The sequence below is a fragment of the Canis aureus genome, chromosome X (genome assembly GCF_053574225.1).
Source record: "Canis aureus isolate CA01 chromosome X, VMU_Caureus_v.1.0, whole genome shotgun sequence".
NCBI classification, from domain to species: domain Eukaryota; kingdom Metazoa; phylum Chordata; class Mammalia; order Carnivora; family Canidae; genus Canis; species Canis aureus.
In genome coordinates, this window is record NC_135649.1 from 122,384,375 (window position 1) to 122,407,068 (window position 22,694).

Genomic DNA, 22,694 nt, shown 5'->3' on the forward strand with positions numbered 1-22,694 from the left:
TTCCGACAACAAACTTTCCGCATGTCCAAATCTTTTCTTCTATTTAATTAATGACTTAATTAATATATATTAATCAAATATCAGGTATTAAATATTCATGAAATCCTAATTATGATACTATATAAAATAAACACTGATTACATTAATAAATTAATTAAAGATGGTTACATCTTTTGTGGGAAGGACGTCCTCCTCTAACACTGGTTCCCAACATCATGTATCTCCTTGCAGGCTTTTAATGAGACAAAATGTGTCATTTGTGGAATTTGGTAGGAATCTCCCAGTGGTGAGGCCATTCTCCCGGAGAAAGTGGGAACCCCCAGGACATGGCACCTGTGTGAAGCAGAGACACTGCCCTTGAAAAGCCTAAGCTGTATCAGTGCTGAAGGTCGTTACAAAATTAAAGACTTTTTCTATTCCCTAAAGAGGTTCAAGAGTGTCATCAGAAGAGAATTGTTGGATCCTAATCTTCATGTGATTTTTTGTAATGACTCATTCCTTGGGTTGGATGCCATAGTGATCTGGTGCTTTGAGAGTCCCTTTTCTCAGAGCAAGATGTGTAACTATTGCAAAGAGCAACTTTTCAATGAATTCCATTATTTAGGTTGATGATCCAGAGCAGTGGCTTTCAAGGGGGATGATTTATCCCCCCATGGGAGATTTGGCAATATCCGGAGACATTTCCGGTTGTCACAGTTTGAGGGATTGGATTAAATGTAGTTTTTTGAAATGTAATTTTAAATAAAAATGAATATTGTCACCAAAACAAAAGAATTGGAGAGTTGGTAGTGGCATCTACAGAAAGGACCCCGGGATGCTAGTAGGAATCCTAGAACACACCGTACAGCCTCATACGATGAAGAGTGGTCTGCCCCAAAACATCAGTAGTGTCCATGTTGAGAAACCCTGACTCAGAACTGGCATCTCCATTGGAGAGGGGTAATTTCTCTTTTTTAATATTATATTTTGGTACATTAATTATTACAGTCAGACTTCTCTTATTGGGGAAGAATTTATAATGGGGAAGCCACATAAACCCAGCTCTCCTGGAGCGATTTCCTCCTTTGTGAAATGGGAATGACGGCATTTCTGTTAGAGAATGGAACTGTACTAATGAGCCATGGTAATGGGCACGGGGAGGGTATGTTTCTGATGTATAATTCATGTGCTTAAAAGGATAGTTATGTAATATAATATATCATGGTAATTTACCATGGAGCACTTCCATCCATCCAAATCTTAGAGCATAGAAAGAAGACTCCTGAAGCACATTTTGAGTTTCAAACAAGCTCAGATGCCACCAGAAAATTGCCCTGTCTTTGAACGGATGCAAGAAGAAACCAGACAGCTCAACGGAATGAGTTAATTTAGAAGATTGCCGTGGTCTATCCACAAAATTATTAGTAATAAACTAACATAAATAAATGATACTATTAAATGCTATTAATTAAAAATAGTGAAATATGGTAACAAGATGTTTATTAACAAAGAAACACTACCTATGGGATGTAGGTCACAACTTCTTATGGCCCAAGGATTAGTTTACTCGATTAAGTCAATCGTGCTCGCTTCGGCAGCACATATACTCCAATTAAGTCAAGTTCCAAGTTCTTTCGTGTAATGGAGAGGAGCAGGTAAGCATCATCCTCAAACATGTGTTTTTCTTGTTTAAACTTAAACTTTCTGCGACTCTGTATTTATGGCCAAATTCTCAGTCCGGTTGCAAATGGATCCTCTCCCTTTTTGCTTTCACTGGATATTTGGAAAGAACAGAGCTAAACCTTGGGACTTGGTGAGCCCTTCGATTATTGTATAATTCCACTTGGGGAGACCCAAAAATGTAGCCTTAGGGAAAACAGATGGTCAGATGGCCTGCTCCTGGTATATGCACAACTTCTGCAAGGTATTCAAGCTAAACCTTATCAAGAGACCACGCTGAAGGGATTTTTGCAGATATAATCAAAATCCCAACTGCATTGAGTCTAAGATGGAGAGATTATGCAGTTGCACTAACCTAATCACATGAGATTTAAAGACAGAGAGTTTTCTCTGGCTCTTGGCAGAAGAGAAAGCCAGATACGTGAAGGATGACCAGCATTCGATGTGCTGGCTTGAATATGAGGAGATCACGTGAGAAGGAATATGGATCTCCTCTAGAGGCTGAGAGAGGTCCCCAGATGATAGCCAGAGAGCAAAAAGTACAGAGAGCTAAATCCTACGACTGTAAGGAATTCCACTCTGCCAACAGCAAGGACGAGCATGGAGGCGGGTGTTATTTCCCCAGAGCCTCTGGGTAAGAACTCAATCTAGCCAACGTCTTGATTTCAACCTTGTGGAACCAACCATGAGCAGATGGACCTCAACCATGCAACCATGCCCTGCTGGACTTCTCACCCACGGGACTCTGAGCCAATACATGGATGTAGCTTTAAGATGTGACATTTGGGACAATTTATTACCTAGTGTAGGAAATTAATACACATCCAACGTCACTATCCCGTGCATTACTCAATAAATATTAGGGGAATGACACTCCATTGTTCAAAAATTTCCAATGAGGCAAGGGGAGTCAAAACATCACCAAATTAGCAGGAAAATAGGGATCCCTGAGCGGCTCAGCGGGTTTAGTGCCTGCCTTCGGCCCAGGGCGTGATCCTGGAGACCCAGGATCGAGTCCCATGTCGGGCTCCCTGCATGGAGCCTGCATCTTCCTCTGCCTGTGTCTCTGCCTCTCTCGCTCTCTCTGTCTCTCATGAATAAATAAATAAAATCTTTTAAAAAATTAGCATGAAAATAGATCTCAATCGACAGTGCAACTATACAGAAGAAATGTCAGTGAGTGACAGCTGTTTCTGTAGGTTTTCAGCTATTTGCACACACAGAATTCACCCCTATTGGTACCACTGCAAGCAAAACAGTACCTCTTCCTCTAGAAACGCATTAACGTTCACAGTTCTGCCTCGAGTTCCCCCTGATAATCACTGTGCATGTAGCTGAACAAACTGTAGAGAACTTCATTCGTAATTATTAAGCATTTCGAGGGCAAGTCCCCGGGATGCAGTGTTCAGTGGACAGAGGCAAACTTCCAGCGCCAAGTGCTTCCATAAATCAAACAAATCCCAAGAGTCGGTGGCGTGGTAATGGAGAAACCGACGTGAATTACTGCTTAACAGGAATATTGAATCCTTAAATGAACTGTACACTCTCATTTTTAATAGGAGAAAGCAGTAGCCAGGCATAATAAAAATAATTGAAATGAGGGTCTGGATCCATTAATCTACGGAGAAGTGCCTTACAGAACAAGTGAGGCAGAAAAACAGCCCAATGTATGTGACAGCCCCCCGATAGATGTCATTTCTGCCTAATGGCCTCAGCCGCCATCAATAACATGGCGAGCGGTATGGACAATGGAGAACAAAAGTTTAAGACACATTCTTCCTAGGAGAAGGGCAGGATGAGGAATAGGAAGGTGATGGGTGGAGTGACCGTGCGTCTCCCATTGCTCTGTTGGGGTAAAGGAAATGGCATCTCACGTCTACGGAAAGACACATAATGAAGAGAGTGACAACAGGCCTCCTGGACGCTCTCCCCTTCCCTTGTCCCTTGTCCCCTCCGTCATTGATGCCGTGTGCAGCGTACGTGGGTCCGTCCCGGGAGAAGCACCTGGTATAGCCACAGCTGAGCCTTTCTCCCGAGGCCTCAGAAATACGTGTCCACCCGCCACCTTCGCAGCTTTACAGGCTCTCAGAAGGAGGCAGGCGCGTTTGCCCTCCTACAGACCACGCTGTTGCACACAACAGGTGGCAGGCACGTGCGTGTCCATGTCGCCCAACAGGAGCCCGAATGGGATCACCGGGCAGGGTCAGCATCTTCTGGGATATCCCACAGACCAAGCCATGAGTTCCATGGTCCATGACCCACAACTTCCATCGTTCTGATATACAACAAAGTGTCATTTGGTCCAGGGCTGTGTTTATATGACTGGATGATCATTCGGGGTGGTGACACCATCACATCTAGAGGGACAGGTATGTCAAAACAAAGCTATGTTTCCTGCGATTAGGTCTTAAAAGTGGAACTGTTGGCCACGCTGGGGCAGCTTTGGAAAACCAGTCACCAGCAAAGTGTAGAGCAGGCCCCGATTCCTCATACGACTTTGAAAATGTATCCCGATGCTGACGAACGGCCTTGCACGATGGGAAGACAACTGGTCTCAAATTGCCCAGAACCTACGCCGGCTGCTCCCAAACGCCTCTGGCTCTTGGGTCTGGGTCCCAGAGTTTGGCAACCAGCGCTCCAGACCCGTTTACAGGTGGACCTTCCCTGGGCACCTGACGTTCTCTGACGGTCCGCCCAGTGGACTCCTGCGCTTGCCATGGGTCCCAGCCTCTCTGCCTTCTCGTGGAGACGCTGGCCAACAAAGGCATCTCTGACTTTCAGGCTTGGCTTCCAGTTGGCGGTTTGTCCTCTCAGTCGCTTCCCCGTGGTGCAGGAGCCATGCTGGTCAGCACATCCCCGCAAGGCCATTTCTCCATAGCTACTATCTCCTTCCCTAAAGAGCACGGGGATCTCTGCTGTGTCACACCCCCTGCACCCGCACACCATCAGGACACATCGCCAGCAAGCTTTTACCCATGTGGGCCACCCACAGGACTCATGGAGATCTCGCTCCCAGCAGGTGGCAACTGACCTACCTTCTAGCCACCTTGTGGTCTCTGTATCTCAAACCTCTCCAGGTACCAACTCCCGCAGGTGGGCTTCTCCAGAAGCAGATGCTGATACGGATTTGTGGGCGCAGGATGTTTACGAGACATCGGGGCTCTAGAAGGAAAGCACGGCTGGTCAGAGAGAGACACACGCAGCAAACTGCAAAGCAGATCCCCCGCGGCTTCACGCACCTGAGCTCTGAAGCAAGCACCGACCACCTGAGTTGAACCCAACTGGCCAGTCCTTAGCCCAGATTCCATCGCTGGACACGCGGTCCCCCTGGGAAGACCGGGGCCCCCGGAAAGCTAACTCTGCACCAGACAGCGATCCTGGACAGCAAGATCGTCCATGAGGTGGCTCAGGGGCACAGATTTCTGTGTCCACGACAGGAGTGACTGTGTTTTACCCCTTGGTGAAGTCCGTACACTGCCCAGCCTGCGTCCAGGGGCATTTCTTGGGTGAACGAGTCAGCACACGAGCAACCGGTTACACACGTTGTGTGGGAGTGTTACTTTCAGAGTTAGAGTCCTGTGTTAGCAATTGTTTCCCTTTGCTTCTGCAAGATTTTACAGGACGTTAACCTGAGTATTGTTACGCAGTTCAATTTTCCACTATCTACCCCCAATGTGATTCATTAAATATTGCGTGTGGCGTGAAAGCTGCCCTGCAAAACTATCTTGAAGAGTTAATTCAGGGAACTGTCGGTAAAACAAAACGAAGCATGCAGTGGTGTATATTAAATATAATATAACTATATTATATATATAATTAAGGAATTTTGTTTCACAAATATATTCCTGGGAATTCACTCCTGTCATTTATTTTCGTTCTCGTTGAAATTTAAAGGGAAAAAAAGCATCCTACGAAGCTATCCCTTTTGATGTGACCTGTCCTTGAGCACTGCAGGCTCATTTAGTTACATCAGGTCCTTGGGCATCTGATACGAAAATCTTGATTAATCACACCAACCCACTAATGTCATCATACAAACAAAAATATATACTCAATTTAAAGTTTATTTTCCCTCAAAGGCCATGAGAGTGTCTTTAAAAATACCTGAAACCAGGCTTCCGAGTTGAAGAGTGGCGTGAGCTTCCACAGTCAATAGACATTTGGAGTTTAACCCCAGGGTCCTGAAAACGAAAATAGTGATCGGCCAAAAATACTCATTGCTGGGCCTCCACAAGCCACTGGGTAGGGATGTGCTTTGTGCGTTGTAGCAGCTGCCAAAGTGTGAGCACCCACCAGAGTCGGAATACTGGTTCTCCCGTCCCCAAATCTGCAAACTTTCACAACCCTTGTAGGAACAGAATCGTGATCTTCCCCTTGGTTTTGATTTAGCTGATGAATTCCTGGCTCTCACCCAAGCTTTCTGGATTTGTCTACCCATAATCCGGAGCCTTATGATGGGGAAACCCACTGTGGTATGCAACGTAACCTGCTCTCAGAACGCTACCCCGATGTTTTCCTGTGAGCAACCAGCACCCCTATGTACTCGAGGCTGTGTGATTTTGTGTCTGTGTGTCTGTGATGGTCCACAGGACTTTTCAGCCTCCATAGACATGTTTACCTGTAATTGGTTCCGTTTCTTTGGAAAACCCTAATAATTTATAGATATGTATAATATTAGCAATTGTTATGATGTTATTGCAGATTATATAATTATGTGTCATGCTACATATTATAAACACATAATTTTATATATTAATATAATTGCATTATAATAATACTATAATAATCATAAATATATTGTTATATAATCATGAAAAGTGTTATTTGTTATATGTACATATTATAATATGCAATGTATCTTTTATTTTATTTATTTATATTTTGTAGGAATAATTATAAATTATTAATTATTATAATAAATTATATATGAGTATATGGCTAATAATTACCTATTGTATAATTATATAATTCTATTAAAATTAATATAATTATATATTATGTTATATATTATTATGATATATATTTAGCTATAATATATCATGAAAAGTGTTATTTGCTATATGTACATATTATAATATATAATGTATCTTTTATTTTATTTTTAAATATTTTGTAGGAATAATTATAAATTATTAATTATTATAACAAATTATATGTATGAGTATATGACTAATAATTACCTATTATATAGTTATATAATTCTATTAATAATATAGTTATATATTATCATGATATATATTTAGCTATAATATATGATTGTATAATTAATTATAATTAAATTACTATAATAATTTTAATTGTATAACAATTGTATAATTGTATAATTTTGATTGTATAATTAATTATAATTAAATTACTATAATAATTGTAATTGTATAATTTTAATTGTATAATAATTTTAATTGTATAACACAATGTATAATATAATTAATCATATAAATTTTAGTTTATAGATTATATATTTTATGTATTACATAATAGTTCTAATTATATTCATAATGTAATGTATGATTCTAGTAATTTATAATATGCCACGATTTTATGATAGCTGTAATGCAAAATCATTATAGTTGTGTAATATATGGTATAATTATTTATAATAATATATAACATGCATATTATATTATATATACAAAAATGATGTGTGACTTGGGAAGGGATATGTAGCAAATTGCAGAGGCAACAACCAACCAACCACTCCATGCCTATGAAGCTACGTCTTTTGCGATACTTCCCATAATGTGACCTTGCGGGTTAAATCCACCATTTGACACACTCCAGTGCACACTTGGACTAGGTGAGTCATTATTTTTATCCTATTCCAAGGTCTACTAATGACCGCGTGACCCTGTGCTGTTGCCATGAGATTCCATGCCTTGTCCAGTATTGCAGGAAGCTGGTGCTGGGAGACGTGTAAAACCTTTTGTAACTTTCCATAGTTTTGATATTTCCATTGGGCTATTATTTCTACTCTTCTCAGTTCTGAGTAAATGCTTCGTGTTTGCCGTGCTGGTCCACGACTCTCTAGGTGACGTGTTGTCTACAGGTGTCGCGTTGCGCATCTCATACTGCGTGGCTCGTATTACAGGGGTGGCAGGAACGAGAAAGAATCCTCCCGGAATCCTCCTGGAAAGGAAAGATCATACCTCCTCCCATCTAGTGACCTCGATGTGATCAAACACAACCCACTGTAGGCACAACACAGAAATGGGAGTGAGCAACCAAACAAATCCTGCCACCAGCCTGTGAGTTTGGAAAAGGGGAACCCTCACCCTCATACCTTCACCCGACAGTTACGTATCAAATCAGAAAGCAGATGGGGACCCATGGCCAGGAGGCTGACAGTCGTGAAAATGAATAGCTAAGGACAGAAACAGGAGAAGCAGAGAACACGGTCACCCAAGGAATTATTCAAAGGACGTCTAGAAGTGTTCGTCATCGCTGGGACAGCCTTCCTGGGTGCAGGTGCCCTGAGGACACGGCTGCACAGATGCCTCCTTCAATATTCCTAACGCTCTCATAACTACCAGGAATAGAAACAGCTGAAACAAGGGGGCTGGCTTCTCTTTAACAAGGAAGGACATTCCGAGCTCCCAGTGGCCAAATATGGGACAACTGGAGCAAGAAAAATGAATAATGATAGGAATGGATGCTACCCATAAAAAATGTAATACGTATGGTCCCATACTGGTATCAATAATTAACTGAATAAATAAATAAATGGCGGAGAAGGGACAGCCCTCCCTTACACCAGAAACCCAACTGATAAATGTAGAAGAAACGACAGAAGTAGAAAAATCACAATAATCATCACAGGAAAGGGTCGCGCACAGGGGCTAAAATAAGTAGGTCAACTGTAGGATGAGAAATGGGGTATCTGCACGATCCCAAAGTAACTAGCACAAACACTCATTAGCTAAATAGGGAAAAATGGCAGTTGCAATAGCAGCACCACCTTCACCAAAGGATCAGAATTAATAACACTCATAAAGAGATATATCAACATCGTTGATGATATAACACTCTGAAAAGGACCCAACATTACTTCTGTAGTATAGACATAATAATAATAATAATAATAAATATTTATTATTAACATATAACATAATACAATAAAGAATTATTTATATTATAAAGATAGAGTATGGCATATAAATTAATGTTTATATTAATAGAATATAATAAATTATTTATACTATAATATAGAGTATAATAATAAATTATTCGTGATATAATATATAACACAGTAATACATTATTGTTTATAATGTAAAATATATTAGGTGCACCTGGGCGGCTCAGTTGGTTAAGCATCTATCTGCCTTCAGCTCAGGTCATGATCTTAGGGTCCTGGGGTCGAGTCCCACCTCAGGCTCTCTGCTCAGCAGACAGTCTGCTTCTCCCTCTGTGCCTTTCCCCACTCATGTTCTCTCTTGCTCTCTCAAATGAATCAATAAAATCTTAAAGGATACAGTCAACAAAACTCAAAGACAACCTACAGAATGGGAGAAGATACTTGCAAATGACGTATCAGATAAAGGGCTAGTGTCCGAGATCTATAAAGAACTTCTTAAACTCAACACCAAAGAAACAAACAATCCAATCATGAAATGGGCAAAAGACATGAACAGAAATCTCACAGAGGAAGATATAGACATGGCCAACATGCATATGAGAAAATGCTCTGCATCACTTGCCATCAGGGACATACAAATCAAAACCACAATGAGATCCACCTCACACCAGTGAGAATGGGGCAAATTAACAAGGCAGGAAACCACACATGTTGGAGAGGATGCGGAGAAAGGGGAACCTCTTACACTGTTGGTGGGAATGTGAACTGGTGCAGCCACTCTGGAAAACTGTGTGGAGGTTCCTCAAAGAGTTAAAAATAGACCTGCCCTACGACCCAGCAATTGCACTGCTGGGGATTTACCCCAAAGATACAAATGCAATGAAACACAGGGACACCTGCACCCCGATGTTTCTAGCAGCAATGACCACGATAGCCAAACTGTGTCAGGAGCCTCGGTGTCCATCGAAAGATGAATGGATAAAGAAGCTGTGGTTTATGTATACAATGGAATATTCCTCAGCCATTAGAAATGACAAATACCCACCATTTGCTTCAACGTGGATGGAACTGGAGGGTATTATGCTGAATGAAGTAAATCAATCGGAGAAGGACAAACAGTGTATGTTCTCATTCATTTGGAGAATATAAATAATAGTGAAAGGGAATATAAGGGAAGGGAGAAGAAATGTGTGGGAAATATCAGAAAGGGAGACAGAACATAAAGACTCCTAAATATGGGAAACGAACTAGGGGTGATGGAAGGGGAGGAGGGCGGGGAGTGGAGGTGAATGGGTGACGGGCACTGAGGGGGGCACTTGATGGGATGAGCACTAGGTGTTATTCTGTATGTCGGCAAATTGAACACCAATAAAAAATTAATTTATTAAACTATATATTATAATATACAATACAATAAATTATTATTTATATCATATAACATAATTATAATATTATATTTTTATTTTATAAAATATTTTTATATTTTATATAATATATGATAGATCCTATTATATCATATAATTATATTATATTATATGATTTATTTTATAAAATAAAAAAATATAATAATATGATTATATGATTATAATATATGAATTATGTTATAAAATAAAAATACATAATAATATTATAATTATGTTATATGATATTATGATAATATATCATATAACAATAGATTTTATCATAATAAATATAATAAATTTTATTTATAACTATTTTATATACTATATATTGTTATCCTTCCTTAGCCAATTGGCAAGTGACAGGGGCATCTCTCTTCCAAAGGCACAAGTGGGGAGAGAGCCCACCAGAGGGATAACCATCCATCCAGCACCAGCCTGGAACCTTCTATTCCTTCTTTCAATAACCTTTTCATTGTCTGCACTTGGCCTGGGCTCACTGAAGTGGGTAGGAATTGAGAAAGGCAGGAAAGCACAAGCCAAGCTTCCCCAGCCAGTAAGGTGGAAAAAGAAGTGCCACCTCTTGGCCAAAGGTCTGCCCTTGGCTGGGCAGGGGAGGTGGGAGCCAGGTGTTAACTGACACACACAGAGGGATCGCTCCCAGCACCCCAAAACGTGCAAGTTCCCCGACAGAAGCATGTTGACAGTACTACCTCCGGCTGCAGGGATCTGCAAATGGGTGCTGCAGCACCCCCTGGGTTCCCAGTGACCGGGCTGATGTGATAAACACCTTCACGCACCCCACACAATGTGTGAACCAAGCCATCTATGTTGATCACACTGTTCTTCCACGTTGCCGTGTGAACACGTAGACAACTCCAGGAGCGTGGCAGCCAAACTTTGCCCGGCTGCATGTTTTAATCCTATATGGGAAGCAGGGCCATATGCCATGGCAATGCTCCGTCCCCACTTTGACAGCCTACCTGCTTGCTGTTCCGAATTAGAAGATCTGCATGATGCTGGAGGTTGAGTGGCTCCTCCACACTCAACCCAGCACTGACAAATCCTGACTCTTCCAAGGATGATCCTGCACTGTCTTCTACTATCCTAGATCCAAGGGCTAATTTTCCAGTTGGCCCATCCATACCAACCTGGGAGCTGGTGCAGAAAGACAGGTATCCTGCATTTCCACGTACCACAATATTCCTGAAAGGTGCTGAAGGAAATTTGTCTCGATTAAGAAAATTGGGATGTGAACAGCGAAAACATGTTCCTCTCGTGCCATGGAATGTCTCGGGAGTCCATTCCACAGAAGCAGCTGGGAACACTCCTCCTCAGCCTTACATCCCAGAGAACAGGATTCTGTTCTCTGGAACAGGATTTTATGACAAAGGATTTTATGACAAAGTGTTACTTAAGACATGAGCCCAGGAGACATCAGTAGGCCAGTATTTATGTTTCCTGGCGTTGCTGTAACAAAGGGCCACAAAATTAGTGGCGTAAAACAATAGGAGTTAGTTCATCTCCTCCAAGCTCTGAAGACCAGAAGTCTGAGACCCAGGTGGGGCAGGGCCATGATCCCTCCTGACGCTCGGGGAGTGTCCTTCCTGACTCTTCCAGCGTCTGGGGCTCCAGGTGTCCCTGGGCTGGTGGCCACATTCCTCCCGTCTCTGCCTCCATCCTCAGGGGGCTCCTCTTCTGTGTCTGTGTCTCCTCTTCTCTTACAAGGACTCCTGTTGTTGGATTCAAGGCCACCCTCATCCAGGATGAGTTCATCCTAATGAACTGCCTCAACAGAGACCCTATTTCTCTACAAGGTCTCATTCTGAGGTTCCAACGGGCACAGATTTTGAAGGACATAATTCAGCCCACCAGAAACAGTGTGCAATACGTTCCTTACAACGGGCGACCACCAAAAATGTTCAAAATCCCCAGCTCAAAATGCCACTCTTGGGGTCATGGCACTCTGTTCTTTCAAGGCTGTATCATCACAAGGTATCGTCCAGGATCCCACGTCAGTCTTCTAGTGGAAACGTTTGTTGAAGAGAAATTTGTACATTTAATAGATCTTCCACCTCCTTCTCCTATGTGTTCATCCTTTTCCCCAAAGTCATAGTCTTCACCAAAATAGTGCCTACAGGATGCTTCCCCTGTTCTGTGACTGTTTCTATATCTTCCATCATCAAGAAAAGACTCTTATGGCAGCAGCTCACGAAAGACACAATTTAGGACCTGTTGTTCTTGTGCTGATGTCTTCTACAGGGAGAGAAGCAGAGAAACACAGTATCCGGTGCCGATGGAAAAGGAGTCCCTAGAATTCCCTATGCTTTTATTCACCTGACACTAAGGAGACAAATAGCCCAATAAAAAGAAACCATATTGGTTGTTTGCCCCCCTCCAACATCCCACTGTCACCGGCTTGATTGAATGGTTTGCAAGTCATCTACTCGCCCTTGGTGGAACCTCATCAAGGCAACTTGCAGATGGCAAACCGAAGGAAAAACACCTCAATGTGCAGATTCTTGAGTACACAGAGGCTCATCAACCATCTCTAAACCACGGAGCATCTTAACTGGGTGCCAGGGGTGTTGTGTTATGTAAGCATCGTCATCTTGCACTGCCTTCTACTTGGTCCTTGATGCTTAGAGACCTCAGTACACAAAGCACCTGAGATCAACTTGTCTTATTCATGGGTCTAGATTCTCCCTTTGGTAAACACACACATGCCAGCTTCTCTAGAAAACCAACGTGGTGACGTCTCCTGAGGGCTTCACCGATTCATACAGGGATGTTGGCCGAGTTGTCATTTACAAAAGCAAACTGAAGTGGCAAATACTAACAGCAGAGAGCTAGTAGCCGGTGATCACGTGACCTCCCAAAAGGAGCTGGCTTCCTTCAAAGGACCCTCCTGTCACCCACTCTACCACTGGACAATCACCCAATAGGTCAGAAAATCCACACAAAATACACCACACTCTCCTTACAATAACCCTCCAGCTGTGCCTTCCCATCTGTACTTTGAAAAGAAGTAATTAAGTCTCCAAATTTTTAGAGTCAATGTGCTCATGATCCCCTGAGCTGAGATGCAAGCCCAGGCCGTCTGAACTTGACTTGCAATGTATTTTCTCGCAGGAAATTGCATGCAGTGTCAGTTTCCAGCCAAATTTTAATTCAAGTGCTACTTATTGAGAGCGAATGTTTGATTCCCAAATGACTCCCCACACCCCTCCTCTGGGTGGCATCCCCTATGCCCATCTTTTCAGTAATCCCTGCTTTCCCAGGGATGAAAAGTAGCATTAATTATAAAGGGAAATTAATAAAACTAAAAGGGATATACTCTGTAGGGAACAAATTGCAAATTGAAGCATTAATAAGGACAAAATTAAAATAAGTTTTAATCAACTATTCAGTGGCACCTACAGTTCCATGTCTCTTCAGTAATGTAGAGAATAATTGTGTGTATTTGGATATATATTATCATGTTGAAAATTTGCCCCCCAAAATAAGTACCTACACTTTTTTTTTGAGAAATTAGAAGTTGTGTCAATGTATTAGATATTTTAGACTACTGATCATTTTGTTGTTGCCATACATTGATCCCGCCTCACTGCTCAAAGTCTAAGGAGGTATCCTTCTGTGACTGTCCTCATAAGCTATTCATTGGGAAAAATACTCAGACTAAGTGCATTGATGAAAGAATAGCACATGTTGATGAGGTCATTAAAGAAGAAATGGTGGCCATGACTCCACACCAAAGGATCATGGACAACACCAATTAACACTATTTGTGATGGAAATACCCTACCAGCACTGCTAGCACTGCAAGATTAAGGGGACCTCAGATCTACCTCAGTTGTTCTTTTAAACCTCAATGCTCCATTGATCCCTTTTATATTTTTGACAAACAACAGAGCCTGTGAAATATTTGCAGAGGGGAAAATAAACAACCAGCCTACACCTGGAGAAAGACAAGGACTGAGTTGTGGCAACAGAAGTTGCTGGTTCAGCCCTTTGTCTTGAGACACACCCAGTTACCGAAGGAGGCAACAACGTGCCTAATGTGCTCAGCTTTGGGGGTAAGGGAAATGCAGCTAGTTATTTTTAAATCATGCAGTGCACTTTTGTTAAAAATTCAACACATAGAGGAATCGGATACTTTAGAATAATAGTTTGCTCTGTAGGACTCTCACGGATCACGCACAGATCGAGAGTATTCCCACCAAGAGCAGCTCCATGCAAGGCACTCAACCATTTCTGTACCCACCTGTGAGCCCTCATCTTGTCACAGGTAATGGCCATCCTCCATCATGTTTTGTAGCTGTATTTTTATTTAAAAAAAAAAATAAATTCACATACAACGAATTCACATACAAAATTCACATACAATGTTTTTATCGGTTGGTCGTCATCCATTAAGATTGAAGTCTCCAAGTGACAAGCGGGATATCTTACATGATTTTCCTGATACAACTGGAAATTCCATTCCCAAGGGACAATAAGAGCCTGAAGACCAACTGGAAACCTTGTCTGCTGTTGGCGGGAATGCAAAAGGGCGCCTCTGCTGTGCAGCCTTTACTTTACACAATGTTGCCCTTTGCACCTGCAAACCATGGCTTCAGTAATTCTTTGGATGCTTCAACATCTTGCCAGTGGCATTAATTTATAGGACCCATGTAAAATGGGAAATGTCCATATTATATAAGAGAAAGGATAGATCTGCAATTAACTCAAGGAGAAGAAGCATTAGCAGACCATTTGACTCAATCATACATTCATCAAATCACAACCTGTGGACTGTGTTCAAAAACTGGAATCAGAAAAAGTATCATTCAAGATCACGCTGGAATTGTTGGAAATGCACCCTTTCAAAGTGTCTAAAAGATGAGCTGTCACTATGAATTATATATGGGTTATACATAATAATGCAATGATAACAGTACCTAACCTAATATATGTACACACATTTATATTGATTTTTAATTAATTAAATTATATTAATATGAATACATAATTAAACACAAATATATTTACATAAATTGCATAACTTATAGTGTATGTAATATATAACTATATAGCTGATATCTGGAGTATAAAAAATTATACTTATAATAATATAAGTACATTACAGTAGTGTGGTTATATTTTATATAAATATATGAATAGTAAATCTGTTTTGTTAATACAAATGTATACCAAAAAATAAATGTATTCATATGTTTTATTAATCATGTATTATGTGGAAAATATAATCTCATATATATGATACCTGTACGTACTATGATGCAATATTTATATTTTATATTATCTAATTTATAATAATATATGCACACTATATCCATAAAGTTATATATAGATATACAAGTAGCAAATATGTTTTATCAATTAAGTATATAAAAATTCAAACATGTTTACATAAAATATAATACAGGGTCATGAGATCGAGCCCCACGGCGGGCTTCATGCTCAGTGTGGAGCCTGCCTAAGGTTTTCTCTTTCTCCTTCTTCCTCTGCTCCACCCCTGCTTCTCTAAAAAAAATTAATTACTTTTTTTTTTAAAAAGAGGAACCAGGCATGACTGATCAAAAACAGAAGACAATCTTCAATGCTGTTCCTTTCTCACTTTTGGGGACAGATATCCATATCCCTCCTTAGACGCGGATGAGGTCAAGAATAAAGCTGGGTTAATCACCACCCTTCCTCATCTCCTCATCATCTTGACAGCAGGTGCTGGTAGCCTCAACTGCCCAACACAGAGCAGGTGAACAGCTGGCCCAGGATGTCAAAGTTAAAGGGGATTAGCCTTCTCTGGGTAGTGAAGTTCTAAAGACCACTGGCCGATTAACCCTTTCGGTTTCCAGATGAGATGCCCCATGCCTTTTTGTGCAGATCAAAATACCTCCCTAAACTCTGTAGTCAGCATTTTGAAGTAGATACCCCACTCTTTGGGAGACTCAAGGACACATCCTGGACATCTCCCTTAGAACATAAGTTCTAAGTTGGCATTGACCTGATAAAATTCTCAATCATGGTTCCCATGGAGGGAGAAGGCACGGTACGTTGGAACCAGCCCACCAATAATGCTTGAGAGGGACTTTGCCCCACAGCAGGTGATAAAAATTTACAAAAAGCTCTATCAGACCCTTCAGCATGAGAGGTGGGAGCAAGGTCCAAGTCACCAGTTATCTCAACTGTCATGTACAACCATCTCAGACATATTGTGTCACAAAGGAGAACACAGGGCAAGAGTTTTCTCACCCAGATTTCCTCCCACCAGGTCTTGCTTGGATGCCTCTGATAGGTAGGCATAGATTGTTTTGTCTTGTATGATTCTATATCACAGCACACAACGACCCATTAAAGACATGGGTGCCATCTACATGTTGGTCTGGAACACCTCAACTCCTCCTTTCCCCCCATGACTATGCTTTGTTCTAGCTGAGCTCCTGCCTTTCCAAAGTACACCCATGAGACATATAATCCGGCTTTGACTGTCGTGCCCTATTTCTTTCTTGCCACCTGACACAATTTAACACCACCCAGGCCACCAGCTCTCCACCAAAGTGAATGTGATTTTATTTGCAATGAGATCCACCAGTGCATTTGGCAGCTGTCTCCACCTCTGAGGTCTGGAAGTTGTTCCAAAGAAGCTAAACACCTCATATGAAAACAAAGGAAAAGTTTTGAGTTTCAAACCTATCCAGCTGGAATATGAAAGACAGACATAAAGGAGGAAAACAAAACAAAACAAAAAACTATGCACTAGCTCCTGTCTACCAGATGAGAAAAATCTGGGGGATTCTGAATTTCCAGCTACCGAGAGACAAAAAGCACAGGTGAAGTACAGTGAAATATGTTCCTTTTCATTCAAAAGAAATAAAGCCATCATCACAAAAGGTGAAGACCTCACACACCTGTGTGTTGATGTTCAAAGCTTCTGCGCAGCATCATGAGTTTTTGGAAATCATATCGAGGGATTTTTGGTTGCCTCTGCTACCGTCACTTGCTGGGTCAAAATCAGGATCAATCTCTTATTAAGAGTTGCTCCAAAGCGTGCAAAATCACATTGCTAATTCCAGGCACGACACCGTGCAGCAGATCTCTAGAACTTACTCATCTGTTATGGGTGAAACCCTATGCCCACTGATCAACAACTCTCCTCTTGCCTTCATCATTATGGGGTTTGTTTTTTTTTTTTTTTGCTTCTATAAATTGAGCCATTTTAAAGACCTCATGTGAGTGCAACCAGGCAGCATTTTAAGCACTTAAAAGGTGGGTTATGAGGGTCCATCTCACGTTAATTGACTTCACCACCCAAAAATGGGGGATCCAAGCAAAAACATCAATAAAAAACAAACGTACATTCATTATGTTGATCGAAGTGAGATGGTGTCACAGATGTAGATGTCTGTCCAAACTCATCAAATGGTGCATATCACAGATTTGCACGCTTTTGCGGTGTATCGATTATACCTCAATAAAACTATGGGGAGAGCTCTAAAATAAATAAATAAATAAATAAATAAATAAATAAATAAATAAATAAATAAATAAAAATGAAACTATGGGGAGAGAAAAAAGAGGCTACTCAAATACCAAGAGAATTTTGCATGAAACATATAAGGATGAAAATCTTCAATGAAAACACAAACTGAGAAAAAAACAAAACCAAAAGCAAGAAGTATAGGCATATCCACCCGCTTGCCTGAGACCACATACCTGACCCAGGAGTTTTGAGCACTTGGCTAAGGAATTGTCTCCTATCAGGGGGGCTGATGCCAACCATGCAGCTCTCCGTGGGGTGGGGAATAGGGCGGCTGCATTTTGAGAGACAGGTGCATGCATTGTAGACTCCAATATGCAAACAGCTGGGGGCACAGAGTGCAGAACATTGAAAGCAATCAAAATGTGAACTGGAAGGTGGTGAACTGGTCTACCAGGGAACCTTGTTTCGTCTTCAGCGATGGGATCACCATGCACTTTTCTTTCCCACAGCTCCTTCTGGCACAGATGGACTCACACACGCTTCCCTTCTCTTCTCTCTCCCTCCTTTGGCTCCATAAGAGCACCCGTCTGGCTTTATTTACCCCTGCAGCTAATGAGTGAACCCGAAAGTGCCCACAGAGCCCCACTGGGGAGGACGGGGGAGATGAATCAGGTTACTGACTCGACCACGTGCAACCTTTAAGTCATGAACAGGGTCTGTCTTCAGCTGAGCAGACCCAGGGCGCCATCCCCACGTGCAGCCCTGCACAGTGTGCTCCTCCAGGATAAGCGTAGCCCTCCTTTGCTCCCTGACCTGCTTGGCTTTCCTTTTAATGTTTCCGTTGAAATGGAAGGGAAGGCCTGCAGGGCTCCGAGGGCATTCATCTTCCGTGGGGCAACAGCCCCCTCTACCGCCCCCAACGCTTTCCCACTCACTGGAGCAGAAGAAGAGGCAACCACGCGGTGACCCGCTGGGCTTCTGAGCAGGTGGAGAAACCAGACACCCCTCAGACCACCCCGGACGTGCTGCAGGGCAGGGTGAGGCGCGTGTCCAAATCCAAACCTCTTGTAGCATTTTCCGGTACCAAAGATTTGGCCATTTCGGTCCAGATATTAAACCTGCATTTCCTTATTAGATAATGTCCATTATGCAATGTCTGACGTCTCTCCATAAGTCACAACTTTTCCTCTCCATGTTACACTCAATATATTATAAAGTTATTAGAATTACTCTTATAATATTCTATAATATAATAAAATTAATTTATTAGAATTTGTGAGAACTATAGAGTATTCTATAATAAAATACATTTATTAGAATTTGTGAGAATGATAGAATATTCTACAATATAATAAAATAGATTAATTAGAATTTGTGAGAATCATATAGTATCTATAATAAAATAATTAGAATTTGTGAAAATCATATAGTATTCTATGATATAATAAAAAACATTTATTAGAATTTGTGAGAAGCATATATTCCATAATATAATAAAATAAATTAATTAGAATTTGTGAAAATCATATAATATTCTAATAATATTATTAGAATTAGTGAGAATCATATAGTATTCTTTAACGAAATAAATTAAAAAATAAAATAAGTTTATTAGAATTTGTGAGAATCATATATTCTATAATATAATCAAATAAATTTATTAGGATTTGTGAGAATCATATAATATTCTAAATAGCATTTAATCTTTTTTGAAGTAGTTGAGAACTTAGCTTGTGTGGCTCCTCTTCCTCCTTCTGGTGTTTATTCCACCTCTGAGGAAGATCATTATTTTATGCTCCCTGAATTTTTGCAGACTTGCAGTGTAAAACGTTTCTGTAGGTCCGAGAGTATTTGTGCATCCCACACAACGTCATGAAGCTACATTTTACTCTCCATTCCACCATCACACAACGAATAGTTGAAGAGGAAAACAATGCACATGAGTCCATTGATCGGGAAATGGCATTTTAAAAGAATTTGCAGATCACTCTTGGAGGCCAGCACCACGAATAAAACTTTCTGAGAGAGAGGCATCCTTCTAAGACAGGGAAGATAACATACCCAGAAACCTTGGGAGGAAATGAATGTATTTTTCATTGGGAGAGATGTGAGCTTCTGGGACTCAAAGGATGGACTCCAGCAGGCAGAGGTTATCTTATTTTTTAATTTTTTTCCTTAAGCTTATTTAACTAATCTCTACATCGAACATGGAGCTCGAACTCATAACTCTAAGGTAAGAGTTGCATGCTTAGTAGGTAGAATTTCCAAGATAAGTTCTATGATTCTTGCTACTTGGCAAGGAAGCCCTGTGAATACAATGGGCTGCTTGATCTCTTCATTATGTGGCATTATATGCCAAAGGCTGGAGGGATTTTGGAAATGTCATTAGGGTCCCTAATGTGCTCACAGGGAGTTAATAAAAGGGAGATGCTCCTGGGTGGGCCTGGCCTAGTCAGTTGAGCCATCTTAAATTGGATCCAGACCTTCACCGAGGGAGATATTCAGAGTAAGAGAGATTGTCCCACTAGCCTTGAAAACCAAGCAGTCATGCCGTCAACTGTCTATGGAAGGGGCCATGAGGCAAGAACCCGAGGACAGCCTGTGAACTGAGTGGCACCCAGTCAACCCCTAACAAGGAAACAGACCCCAGTCTTCCAGCTCCAAGAAAAGGATTTTGCCAACAAGCTAAGGAAGCTTGACAGCAATATTTTCCATGGGTCAAGCCCTCAGGGAGAACAGAGTCAGCCAACATGTTGACTCCAATGTTGTGAGATCTGAACCAGAGAACCCATTAAAACATTCCAGACCCTCAACCCAAAGAAATGATGAGATCATAAACATATGTGATTTTCAGCTTCTGAATTAGCCATAATTTGCTATGGGGTGATAAGAGAAAACAGATACGAGGGATTAATATCTAAAATATATAAAGAACTCCTACCACTGAATAGAGAAAACAAGAAATGTGATTTAAAAACCTGCAGAAGGGCAGCCTGGGTGGCTCAGCAGTTTAGCGCTGCCTTTAGCCCTGGGTGTGATTCTGGAGACCCAGGATCAAGTCCCACATCGAGCTGCCTGCATGGAGCCTGCTTCTCCGTCTGCCTGTGTCTCTGCCACTCTCTCTGTGTGTGTGTGTGTCTCTCATGAATAAATAAATAATTTTTAAAAAATGGGCAGAAGACTGGAATAGATATTTCTCCAAAGCAGACAGGCAGATGGCCAACAGATGCTCACCATCACTCCTCACCCGGAAAATGGAAATCAGAACCACCTCACACCAGTCAAAATGGCTAAAATCAAAAAGACAAGAAATATCAGGTGTTGGGGAGCATGTAGAGAAAAGGGAACCCTGCTATACTGTTGGTGGGAATGCAAACAGGTGTGGCCACTCTGGAAAACAGTGTGGAGCCTCCCCAGAAAGTTAAACACACAAATACCATACAATCTAATAATCCCACCACTGGGTATATCTCCACAGGTGATAAGGATTCACAGGAAGAAGACAGGAATGACCAAGACAGCATCCAGCATACAGAAGGTCTTGAAAACCCAGAACAGGACTTGCCTGCTTGGTGGTCTATTGCATCACGTTCCAGAAACATTGCCTTCCCTATTTTCCCCCATGGTCACGTGTGCTCCAGACCCACCAGCTGTAAATCAGAAGTGCCTACAAGTTATTAGCTTATTAAGGAATATGAAAAAAAAAAAAACACAAAAGAACCATCAGTAGAAGAGCTACCTATGGTGAAGTCCAGAAGGGCCCCAAACACGGGAGCTTCTGTCCTTGAGAACCTTGGAGGCACCACCTCTGGGCACCTGGATGTATTCTGGGTCAACCAGCCTGGATGCTCTCCAGATCCCATCCTGTCTTGAGGTTTTATGGAGGCTTCATCCTATAGCACATTGATGAAATCATTGACCATTGAGGGATTAACTCAATCTCCAGCCCTCTCCTCTCCCCTGAGAATTCCAACCCTCCAATCACCTGGTTGGTTCCCCTGGCAACCAGCCCCCATCCTTGACATCACAGAAGACACCCTTATGACTCTTCCTTAGGAAATCCCAAGGGTCTTAGCTCTGTGGCAGGACCTGGATGAGGAATAAATAGATATTTCTTATTCTAAATCACAATATCACACTGCTCGACTACTGAGATTTGAAAATATTTATTTGGGAGTGTCGTTTTTTTTCTAAGATTTTATTTATTTACTTGAGACAGAGTGAGAACACGAGCGGTGGGGAGGGGTGGAAGGACAAGCAGACTCCCCGTTGAGCACGGAGCGTGACTCGGGGCTTGATCTCAGGACCCTGAGGTCATGTCCTGAACCAAAGGCAGACACTTAATGGACTGAGCAACCTATGTGTCCCCGGGGGTGTTCTTTTTAAAATCAGTGGCTCCATGTCCTATGTATCAGACTGTAGCGTCTACATTTTCAGCGGATTTCATTGGATCTCAGATAATATCACTACGGAGGCTGGTCACCTATCGTGTAGGTTATAGCACGTCTCAAGGAGGTATTCATATATTCAGCTTGCTTAGTAGGAGGATGTGCCCATTACACTGACCCTCCCATCAATGCCTGTAGATCATGTCTTCGGTACATGACACTCGATGTTCACTGTTGCTTTGAGTCGCCAGGTCATTGGCTCCCAGAAGCACAACATCTGTTAACAAGCCAGGTGACCGATCTCAATGCGATAGAATGAATGTTTGTGTCTCCCTTAAAACCCATATATTAAAAACCTAATCCCTAAATCGATGGTATTAGGAAGTGGGGAGTTTGGGAGGTGATCAGACTAGTCATGGACTAGAACCCTCATCTGTGGGATAGGGCTCCCATGAAAGAGACCCCACAAGCTCCCTAGCCTCTTCCATCATGTGAGGACATAGTGAGAAGGCACAGGTCTGTGAACCCCAAAGAAGGCTCTGCAAACCCCAAATCTCCTGGTACCTTGATCTTGAACTTCCAGCCTCCTGAACTGTGAGGCATCAATGTCTGTTATTTATAAGCCACGTGACCTGTTGTATTTTTGTTTTAACAGCCGAAATGAAACTAAGACTGGTCACCCTCATTTAT

At 41.7% G+C, this 22,694-nt stretch overlaps 1 protein-coding gene and 1 long non-coding RNA gene across 2 annotated transcripts; both read right to left on the reverse strand.

The window, feature by feature from the left end:
* Window positions 1-1,514: 1,514 nt before the first annotated feature.
* On the reverse strand, window positions 1,515-21,503 carry LOC144307861 (uncharacterized). The gene is made up of 4 exons (XM_077887903.1): window positions 21,356-21,503; window positions 5,764-5,840; window positions 4,695-4,821; window positions 1,515-4,552 (listed from the first exon to the last, which is right to left on the reverse strand). Exon 4 carries the CDS (start codon window positions 4,525-4,527, stop codon window positions 4,147-4,149), a length of 381 nt encoding a protein of 126 aa, XP_077744029.1. The 5' UTR covers window positions 4,528-4,552; window positions 4,695-4,821; window positions 5,764-5,840; window positions 21,356-21,503; the 3' UTR covers window positions 1,515-4,146.
* On the reverse strand, window positions 17,313-18,970 carry LOC144307609 (uncharacterized). Its single transcript, XR_013374414.1, has 2 exons — window positions 17,850-18,970; window positions 17,313-17,627 (listed from the first exon to the last, which is right to left on the reverse strand). It is a non-coding gene; the product is annotated as an uncharacterized LOC144307609 (long non-coding RNA).
* Window positions 21,504-22,694: the final 1,191 nt, after the last annotated feature.